The 11,497-nt window shown below is 38.8% G+C and overlaps 1 protein-coding gene across 2 annotated transcripts in view; it reads right to left on the bottom strand.

Annotated features, from left to right (window-relative positions):
• Positions 1-4,290: 4,290 nt before the first annotated feature.
• The window catches only part of CDC42SE2 (CDC42 small effector 2), a 114,817-nt gene continuing 107,610 nt past the window's right edge, over positions 4,291-11,497 (bottom strand). For both annotated transcript variants that reach the window (XM_039545083.1, XM_039545084.1), the window contains exons 4-5: positions 6,838-6,955; positions 4,291-6,280 (exon numbers count right to left, since the gene is read on the bottom strand). In XM_039545083.1, the coding sequence (XP_039401017.1) occupies positions 6,857-6,955 (99 nt within the window). In that variant the 3' untranslated portion in view covers positions 4,291-6,280; positions 6,838-6,856. The remainder of the gene's footprint in view (positions 6,281-6,837; positions 6,956-11,497) is intronic.

Below are 11,497 nucleotides of genomic sequence, written 5' to 3'. Positions count from 1 at the left end.
ACTTGAAAAAATGTGACAACCTATGGATTCCAAACCAAAAGGCAATTTAAAAAGTAAATAAATAGATCTCCCAATTTTTAACCTAATCCCAATTTTTAACCTAATGTTTGGGTGGCATTATTTGTAATTCTGACTGCTTGTGGGTGGTAATACTATATTCATAAACACGTTGATCAGCCTCAATCCAAGTCAACATACATAAGTAATTGTAACAGGAATCAGCTTTATGTACTTTTTCTATTAACAAACAATTTTGTCACGAAACAGCAATCACAAGTCCTATTAAAAATGCTGTTGTCAATGAATTATATTAATTTCCCATTTATTTTATCCCTAAAATAAAAAACTTAGATCCTGGAATCAAGATAATAAAATATGTCATGATGAAAGCTGTGTGTCTTTGTACAGGGAAAGAATAATGGGTTTATGTTTATTATATAGGCAGTGTAAGATTTATGAATTTCCTTAATTATTTATTTTCTTGCTTTTAAGTGACTGGGTTTCATAAACTATGTGATGGGTCCGTATGTTTTTGTCACATAGCAACCATAACAAGGCTTAGAAACAAGCCTTTTGTTTATAAAATTAAAATAGTTTTATATGGTTTTTACAGCTGCAGTTCTGACTTTATTTTGTGATACATATTACAGAGCTAAAATGTAATGCTTTCCCATTTCAAAAATGGAATGGGTCTGTCAGACAGTTTGATTTTTTTTTTAAATGGTGTTTAGATCCAGTGCTAAACAACTAAACAGTCTTAAGGACTAATTAAGAGTGAGATGACCTTGTGAAGAGACCAAGTAAAAGCAGTTCCCTCCACACCCCAGTTTAAGTAGTACCAAAAATTTCCCTTTTTCAGGCAAGCCTTAGGCTTTGATCCTTTTGGATATTTTAGTGGGGTTTTGCTGTTGCTCTCTTTCTTTCTGGGTTTTATATTAAAATATATCTAGTAATTCAGAGCCTCTCTCTTATTTCAGTCATAACTATTCCAATCCTATTACTTTGACTAAAATAAGCAGTTAACTTGGTTATTTACGTGGCGACTAGGGAACATATGACACCCCAGACACCTTCTTGAGGCGTGTGCAAATTAGTGTGTTTTATGTTTAAATATAATTCTATCTGCTGATCACCACAATAATATGCATAGAATCTTATATGACAACTGTAAAATTCTACAACAGGCTTAAGGGAAATAGAGTAAAACCTGTTTGAGAGACCACCCCCTCATTATGCAACCACCTGTTTTTACAGTCTTCTCCCAAGTGTCCGCACAAAGAGGGACTGATCCTGCTCCCACAGAAGTCAATGGCAAAATTCCGATGGGCTTCTGTGGTGCAGGATCAGGGCCATAATGAGTACAGCTGTGCTCCACTTTTATTAGAAGGCAACCTCCGCTAATATACTCTTTTTTTAGTCCTTTGAAAAATTTCTCTGTATTCTCTTCTCCCTCTATGTTTGTTTATGTAATGTATCCTGTTTTAAAAGGTATAAAGATAATATTAATGAAAACATTTAGATACATCTATCTTGAGGCAGCTTAATGTTACTTTTAAAACTTTTGAAAGATCCTTTGAAAAATCTGAAAAGTAAACCAAGACACTTTTGTACAGAGAACATTTAGATATGTAGCTTGATTTTCAAAGGTACTGATCATCCTCTACTTGTACAGATTTCCATAAATGTTGTCTATACTTAGTGACTCTAAAAATCAGGCCACTTATTTAGATGCCTACATATGGATTTTAACGCCTTAATTTAAAGCTCTGATGTTCAAAAATATTGGCCATAAGGCTCGATTCACTGGAATCTTGAACCCAGATTATGTGAAAGGTGACATCTTCAGATCGCTAAGTGTTTGCACCAAGTTGTTTGCAAAGTGTGTAGGTTTTTCCTTTTTGGATTAAGAACCAGTCACCACTTGGAAAGAGGAATTCCATTTCTCCCACTAAATGTCCATTCATTCTGTTCTTTGGATTAACAGATAGCTCCAATCACGCTTCAATCCCACCTTAGAACATTTCAGTTCCATAACTGCCTCATCCACTCTCTACCCACTAATTCTCCAACCAACTTGCCTGTCTCCCCCGTCATTCCCCCTCACCCCCCATCTCTAATCACTACTCAAATCCAAGGAGCACAATTCTCACACCACCTCCACATCTTCTGCCTTTCCTCAGGCTTATTCTTCTCCAAATTTTCATTAGAACAAAATCTCACCTTGGACATTCCCTCTTTTTTGAAACCTGCTGTGTTCCTCATCATACTGTTTGCTCTCAGAGGCTCCTGTCCCTGGATTCTATTTGCTTGGATTCAATTGGTCATATTGGTGGGAATGAAAGAATGGTACTTCATAAATACACAACTGAGAAGTATTTGATGTGTAACATGTAAGCTTAATAAAAACCATCTTGTAGTATTTCTTCCACACTTTCTGTACTGAAGTTTTTAACCCATTCATTATTTATCAATTTTGCCAGGCTTGGAGTTTCAGTAACCTTTTTTTTCTTTTTAAAGTCTATACAATAGGAGAAATCCTGGCACCACTGAGGTCAATGGCAAAATTCCCATTGACTTCAATAGGACCAGGATTTTTTTTTTTTTGATTAATCTGACCTGGGGTGAATGTGGCTTTTTAGCTCTTTGACACTCTAGGAATGGGAGCTATAGACATGCCCTCAGGTATGCTTATGCAGCAGCTGGGAGGTGTGAATCCCAACTCAGGCAGATGTACAAACACTAGGTCTACTTGAGCTAGTGCCTCAAAATCAGCATAGCTGTGGCCACATGGGTAGCAATCCCTGCTCCAGAGAGATCATGTTGGTGTCTGGGAATGCAGAAATCCAATTAATACATAAACATTCTCATTAATGCACTTCCTGTCACCAAATTTAATGTTAATAGTTGGGATCTGTCCAGCAGTCCCATAAGACTGACAACTATGTCCCACATTTCTAAAAGTGCATTTGTTTACATGCACAGATATGAATAGATGTATGTAAATCCCTGTTTAATAGGCAGCAGGTTTAAAACAAATAAAAGGAAGTTCTTCTTCACACAATGCACAGTCAACTTGTGGAACTCCTTACCTGAGGAGGTTGTGAAGGCTAGGACTATAACAATGTTTAAAAGGGAACTGGATAAATTCATGGTGGCTAAGTCCATAAATGGCTATTAGCCAGGATGGGTAAGGAATGGTATCCCTAGCCTCTGTTCGTCAGAGGATGGAGATGGATGGCAGGAGAGTGATCACTTGATCATTGCCTGTAAGGTTCACTCCCTCTGGGGCACCTGGCATTGGCCACTGTCGGTAGACAGGATACTGGGCCAGATGGACCTTTGGTCTGACCCGGTACTGCCGTTCTTATGTTCTTATTTGCTCTTGCATAGCTGGTGTTTAGAGCAATTTCTTGGGTTAAACATCAAGATCATGACACCACTCTAGATTAATGTTATCTTTATGGTACTCAGATTTTGTCTTTCCTTCTTTCTAAAAACTTTGTTCAGGAGGGCCATTAGCCCAGGCTCAAGAGGGCCTGTTAGAAAGTGCAGGAAGAGGGCATCGTCAGCAACTTACCTGCTCTAAAGAGAACAATTAATAATTGTCTCAACTCTGTGCTAGGGGCAGGAAAGAAGCAATAACTTTCTAGTATGAGGGCTCATGTGGCAGTCCTATCCTCTCTGTGTGTGGGTTAGATGATGGGGGTAGGACCAGGGGGGAACAGAAGCAAGGCTGAGGAGAGCTGGTATAGTCAGCCGATTCCTTCACAGACTGGCCTCGGCATCTGCCTTCAGAGCATATTGTCCCTTTATGTCTGTAGGGAAGGCAGAGGAAAAACTGGGAAGCACAGAAGACGGAGGAGTCCAAGCTTCAAAAGGCATCCAAAAGCAAGTGGTTGGCTCTGCTGTTTGTAGTTTTTAGGAGACGCGAACAGTAATGAATCAGTGTCTGGAAGGGCAAAATCACGTTTGCACCCCAGTGTTTTCAGCAGATCCCAAGCAGACCTATTACTGGAACAACATTCATTATAAAATTCGGGTCAAAACTCCATTTGGCAAAAAAAGGTGACATGGCATGAGAAATCAGAAATATTAAACCTGAACAATACTAGCTTTCTCTGTTATAGAAAGGGTTGATACTCAGAGTCTAACCATGACATTGTCTACAGAACACAAGTGTTTTCCTAATGTAAGTATTACTGTTATATTATTTCTGAAAAAGAAAAAGGTAAACCAGCAACTGAAAGAAAACATTTATTGAATCAAAATCAGTACTTTCCTTTTAATATCTACAAGTCAACACTGAACTGACTTTATTCAAGAATGAACACAATGTACAAAAAAAGTATGTTTGTTATAAAAATATGTCAATTTTTTTTCTGGCTACTGAGCTGAAGACATTTGACAAGTGCAAGGTAAACCTGCTCACTAAAATTAATTCATAGAGTGATGACAAAAAGTGAAAATCATTTTGTAACCCTAGAGTATTTAAAGGCTCATTGATAAAGATGCATTTGAAATGCTGACCCCAAATCACCGTGCTGTCGTGTTTATGCACTCCAGACGACGGAACATATCTCGATCGTGTGTCATCGTGAATCAGTACCTGCATCGGTGAAGACTACCCAAGTTTACCAGAACTATCCAACCAGATAATTTATGTCTACCATTGGATTACAACTTTACTACTCCTGAAGAGAGTCAATGGCCTCAACATCCAGTGTATTTGTGTGAATATGACTTTTTGTTTAGTACCAGGGAAAAAAAGCAGATGTGTATGTGTTTATACCAATCTGGGGTCTGTTTCAACACAAAATGGAAATGGAAATTAGGAGAGGGGCTAGAAAGGAGAGAACAATAATTGTTAAGTGTATCACATTTACGTTTTTATGTATATTTATTTTAGCTTTCATCTGATTAGGCTCAGTTATGCCCAGTTTGCTAGTTAAAATGTTAAATGTAGTCGAGGATGATTTTTCACATAATTTTTTGAAGTCAGTTAGAATTCAAACCATAGACTTCTGTTTCATATCACCAACAAGGAGGAAAAAAAGGAAAGGACCATTTACAGAAAAATCTGAGAACAGTGCAATATTAAAATACAATTTTCACAACATGTGAAAGAAGAACATGCTTTGGAACCTGAGCAAAAGGCTTCTTACTGACATAGTAAAAAGTCACCCTGTATGTTGTTTTCCCTGGCATCTGTTCTGCCAGATCAGTATGTTGCTCTTAGCAACTTACATGGCCCCTAAATATTTAGTACACAGAAACTGCCAACTACTTAGAGAGGTGAACTAAACTTCAGCTAATATCGCAGGCAGTTTGACATGCTGCTACTGGAAATGACCATATAACCTAAAAATTAAGCAAAATTAAAAAAGGAAAAAGAAAAGGAAAGCAGCCAAACATGATGATGCTTTTTTAAACAGACAAAAAGCTCTACCACAACACTTAGATACGGTACTACACTGGTTTACAATCTCGAGGTCAGCTCTTTCAAAATAAATATACTAAACATTTACAACAAAATGCCTTATGAATGCAAGCTCACTCTTTATTATTTCAAGACCAGTTGGATGAAAACTTAAGACATAACTCTGAAGCAGCTAAGTTACAAGTCCTTCTTCAGAGCCTGCCATGACCCAGTGCCACAGCTAAACTTTTAATCAGCAACAGTATCATCAGTCCGCAGTAACAAACATTTTTTTTTCTGGCACTAAACAGGCCACCATACAAAGCAACTTCACAAAGCATGCGGTCATCTACTCTGCTGATTTTCAAATGTATGAAATGATCATTGTGCTTGCAGGTCCCAGACCTTTCAAAAACATATATAAACAATGACAGATTAAAAACATTAATAGGAACTCACTCACTTCTAAATTACTGAGGGGGAGCAGGAAATTAAGAGACCCAGCAAAAGAAGAATGCTGCACATTAGCACTTTCAGAAAGAAAAGAAAAAGATGACCAAGCTAAAATTGGAGCATTAATTTGCTTAATATTGAAAAATGTAAAAAAGGAAAACAAAACTCCCCAAACCCTAAACAGCTATATGTCCGTGGTTTTGATAAGAGGCTGAATGTGTGCATGCCACTGAAAGGCACGGTAGGACCAATCTGACAAATGACATCATCAGAGCAGAACAGCAACTTTCACTGGAATAATCACAAGGGGTGAACAATGAGCCATCACTTCTCTCTTGTCATGAACACAGAAAGCAGTCACCAGGGCAAAAGGGGGAACACAGGAAAGAAGATGCAGAAATTCATGAGAACCTGTGACACAAAGAGAAAATGAAAGTTAAACAAAAGCAAAACTTTTGAAAATATGATCATGACAGCTTTCTAAACACTATAACATTAATCTGTTTAACAACCTTCATATTATGTTTATTTTAGTATGCAGCACTCCTGCAACATTTCTCTTAAATGTGCCATTTAATTATACCACTCACAGTTATAATGAAATTTAGTATGCAATCTGTATGTGCTGCTAAGACATCCAACATATAAAGAACCCCAACTCCCTACAGTAATATCTTGATAGATGGGTGTAAAATCAGTTTAATTAAACATTTTTGTAATCAGTACTGAATTATTAAACATATCGCTCATCACATAATACAAAATACATGGTTATATAAATACTCTCCTTGTATGGAGCCCACTATGCAGAAACATGCTTAAAATAATGCATCATAAGGGTAGAGTTATTTATAGATAATTGTTTATATTACATTGTAGGATATTCCCCTTTAGCTTCCCCTTTAGCATTCTCTGTCAGTGATAAACAGGCTATTGTAACATAACATTGGAATGTCTGTAATACTCACTGGAAATGTTTCCCCAAGGTTATCCTGCTTTTGTATCTACAAGTTGCATCTGAACATTTGCAGACATGCCACCTCCATAGCCTCCCTTGGACTGCATTTGGTTCTGAATTGAACTCACCTATAGAAACAGGAAAGGAATGACGATAGCAAATGATAAGACAGATCAAATGTGAACTGGTGCTTTTTAAAGTGCTCTCTTCCTATTACAGTGAAATTATGTTTGTTTGAGGACATTTCCGGAAGTAGGTTTGCTGGAATTTTCACATCTTGCACTTAGGCAAGCAGAAGAGATGAAGGAAGAACTGGTACTCATTGATTTATTTTTTCCTGGTCCACTAGGAAATTCGTTGATTCAGTCTTTCATCAACCAGTCTTGATTAGTCTCAAGAAAACAAATCAAATCTCTTACTGCTCTCTAATTCTAATCCAAGTGCTTCAGTATATCAAGATGAAAATTTGGCTTCAGATTAGAATTAGGCTGTGCAAGAATGAAGTTAACAATACTGTACTGTTAAAAAAAGATGTTTTTATACAGAATATTTGCACTGTAGCATAGATTCCATAGATGTAGTTGTATAAGCCTATCCAACAGTTCATTGCCTAGGGATTCCTAAACTACTAGAGACCCTTTGGAAGGATTTTTTCTTGTGATGTAGTCTGGAGCACAGATTTATTTTTCCTTCAACTGATCCTATTCCTTCAATAAACAGAGGATTTATTTAAATGAAGCTTCAACATATCAACTTCTCTGGCGAGGATTTATTTGAAGGTACTTTTTAGGCTGACACAAATAAATACGTGAAGAAAAAAAGGTTTCATAGCCTATATCCGTAAAAAGCTAGTGAGACCACAATTCTCATGTGCTCATCCAGTATAAATCAAAATAATCACATCTCTCTGAGTGCCTTAGGGCAGATCATTTCAATGTTAAGAACAGGTGGAAAAAGCTCTTTATGTACCCCTCCCCCTACCCACACCTATTTCAGTCTCCATCTTTTGAAATGGGGCTCACAGCAATAAGGTCCTGTCCCCAAGCGTGATACTTACAATCATTTCAGATGTATCCTCCCACAGACAACTCAAAAACGCCAGTAAAAAAAACCATGTTAAAACTATGTTAGTGAACCTACCCCTAAACTAAGTCAGGGCAATAGCACTTTTTTTTTCTGTTCACACAGACACATGTTTTATAATGTAGATACCCATAGTTGAAAACCACATTTAAAATGGCTCTTTCCTATGTGTAGACAATTTCCATAATCAACATGAAGAGATCCTATGCTAGAACTTAGCTCGCAACATCCATGTTTAAACAACACTTTAGACAGCATGGTTCTAATACCGGGGGGAGCAGGACAAAAATTAACATCTGAAGAAAACACGATGGCTGTTTCCCACATCAGCCCAAGGAAATAAATCGTTCAATGTCACATTTCACTGAACAGTGCTCTGAATCACAGCATCTTCTCTTGAGCCTAGGAGCAAAGGGATTGCAGGTTGTCAACTCACTTCAGAAACTTTCAGTGTATGGGCAGGAGTGACTACAAAAGACTTAAAGGATGGCACACTTCTTTCATGTCTGATGAACCTTGCCTTAACTAGCCTGGAAATAGATTATTCCACCAAACACAGGTCTTCAGTATAGGCTTCCTATGCATATCCCTGGCAGCGTGCTCACCTGGTGGCCATGTAAAACTTTCATACGTTGCTTTATTTTAAAACAGCATACAAATAACAAGTCACACCGCTGAACAAACCAAGAGTAAGTTTTCAACAGTGGCCACCTCTGAAATCTTGCCAGGTGCCGCTGTTAATAAAATAAACTGTCTCAATATTTGGGTCTCTCTGGCATAGGTGTTGCAGTTAGCAAGTGTTGGGTAGTTAGGGTATCAGTACAGATGCTGAAGTAACCATATCTATTCACCTAAGGCAAAAATCAGCAAGTTTTAAGGCTTACCACCATAACTCTACAATGGGACATCCTGTATGAAAATCTATGTAAGTGATATACAACTGTCAAGAACACTGACTGAAAATCATGTCTATTAAAATGTTGCCCTGGTAATACTCATTTGGAAGTATCATCCTTCTGAGTCTATCAAAAAATGTTAGAGTGAGTGCAGTGAAGTGCAATTAAGGCATTATTTCTTTAAGGTGCTATGTGTCCCTACGATGCTGAACACGTAAGACCAGGTTGCTCTCCTGAGGAGCTAACTGAGGCATAACACGCAGAGGGATAAAACAGGCAATTGGGGGATGGGGGGAAGAAATACTGGCGGGGGGGAGGAAGAGGAAAGAAAAAAGAGGGTGAGGATTACAGCAAATAAAGATTACATTAGCTGTTATGTTGCACATGTGTCTTGGTAATTTCTATTTAGTTTTGTAAGCATAAGGGAGCAGGGCAGATGGCACTGAAGTGGAAGATAACAGTGGAAGGCTACTCAGCAAAATGAGTTTTGAGGAGGAATTTGTAGATGTGGGAGAGTGTTTGGCACCCTCGAATAGGTGGTCATTAGGTAAAAAGGCTGGGAGTGAAATGTGGGAGTAACAGACAGAGGGACAAGGGAAAGCAGTCAGCAGAGCTTAGGGTGAAAAATAGGGATTGGGGGAAATAAGGACTCAGGTGTAGGTGAGACCAGCGTTGTGTAGCTCAGTACAAGAGAAGACAGTTTGATTTACACATAGAAAAATTAAGGGATTCATAAAGCGATTCAAGTACTAAGAAATACAAATAGGTGGTGAAGGTGTTCGAAGCACAAAAAAAAAATCCTGGGGGGCCTCACAGAGGACACAGAGATAAAGGAGGACAGAGTCAAAAGAGGAAGGAGGTAATGTGGAATGATAGGGAGCAGGGATAGAGAGCTCCAACCGAATACTCTCAATTTTATCTTTGAGAAAACAGCTAGATCCTATGCAGAGAAAGAAGAGAAAGACAATTAGACCCACAGTTCGTACTATGGGGGTGTGAATGTAAAAGTCCCTAATTTGCACTATTATACTACAAGTTCATGCCTGCAGCATCCACACAAGGGAACTACAGCACAGCACACCCAAGTAGTTCAAACTGTGGGGCAGTGCAGACATGCCCTAAAGTGACAAAGAGTTGCCAGGTACTGGGAATATAGGAATGGATAAGTATTGCTGAGTAGGCATGGGGGACAGCTGAATGAAGAAAGGAACTTATATGATGAGGTAACAGGTATTCCTTCAAAGTTGTTCAGCAGAACAAAAGCAACAGCAAAGGTAAGAGCAGGAAAGTTAGATGAATAGTTGGTGCAATGGGCAGAGTATTAAGTGTGGCAGATAGCATGGATATATAGTTGTGACCTTGTAATATACGCGGTGGAGGATGGGTAAGAAAAGGAGAAGAGGGCTGGGAGGAGAAAGAAGTCAGAGGCTAGAGAACTGAATATTACAGGAGTGAGCGGCTGAGCAAAAGAGAGAAGAATGGGCAATGTCAAATAATATAAATAGGTGCATCAAGAATGGAGAAATCAGTGTTTCTCAAAGGTCAGAGTGGGGAAAAAAAAAGACCAAAGCTGAGTGGGCGAGTCCATCCTGACCTGGGGACCAGAGGAGAGAAGAGGCAGATGAATCATATTGGTCACAGACGTGATGTTACTCAAAATAAAGGAAGGAGACTGGGGAGATAGAAAGGACAACCAGTCAATGTTCAAGACAAAGGCAGAAGCAGGTTAAGGGGTAGTAAATAATGACCATCTGGAGGGAAAGAAGAGCTGTATCATATGTAGTTTAAAGATGAAGAAATAGAGAAAGAGTCTTTGTAGACTGTCCTCACTGGAGAACTGAGTGCAATTCTGGTCTCCCATGTTTAAAATAGATGAATTCAAACTGGAACAGGTTCAGAAAAGGATTACTAGGATGAACAGAGAAATGGAGAACCTACGTCTAAACAAGCCTAACAAAAACGAAGGCTGAGGGGGAGATATAATGGCTCTCTATAAATACATCAGAAAGATAAACAGCAGGAAGGGAGAGGATTTATTTAAGTTAAGGGCCAATGTTGGCACAAAACCAAAAGGATATAAACTGGCCATCAGTAAGTTTAGGCTTGAAATTAGATGAAGGTTTCTAATCACTAAAAGAATAAAGTTCTGGAACAGCCTTCCAAGGGGAGCAGTGGGGGCAAAAAACCTAAGTTGTTTTATGACTGGGCTTGATAAGTTTATGGAGGGGATGTCATGATGAGATTGCCTACAAGGGCATATGGCCCATCTGCAACTACTATAACCAAATGTCTCAGATGGCCAGTGATGGGACACTAGATGGGGAGGGCTCTGACTTACTGCAGAAAATTTTTCACAGGCATCTGGCTGGTGGGTCTTGCCCAAATGTTCTGGGTCCAACTAATCACCATATTTGGGGTCAGGAAGGAATTTCCCCCCAGGTCAGATTAGCAGAGACCTCGGGAAGTTTTCACCTTCCTCTGGAGCATAGGGCATGGACCACTTGCTGGTATGAACTACAGTAAATAGCGGATTCTTTGTAAGAAGTCCTTTCTGGCCTTAAAGTCTATAAGTGTAAAGTCTGTAAGAAAGAGGGATGAGGGCTGAAAGTGTCAGGAAGAAAAAGGAGTCCCATGCCACCATAACCTTCTGGTCGGTGGCTGTGGGAAAAGAAAAGTGTCCTAAAGGAGAGG

Source organism: Mauremys reevesii, linkage group 6 (assembly GCF_016161935.1).
Source record: "Mauremys reevesii isolate NIE-2019 linkage group 6, ASM1616193v1, whole genome shotgun sequence".
NCBI classification, from domain to species: domain Eukaryota; kingdom Metazoa; phylum Chordata; order Testudines; family Geoemydidae; genus Mauremys; species Mauremys reevesii.
This window is presented reverse-complemented; position numbering and strand designations above follow the sequence as displayed.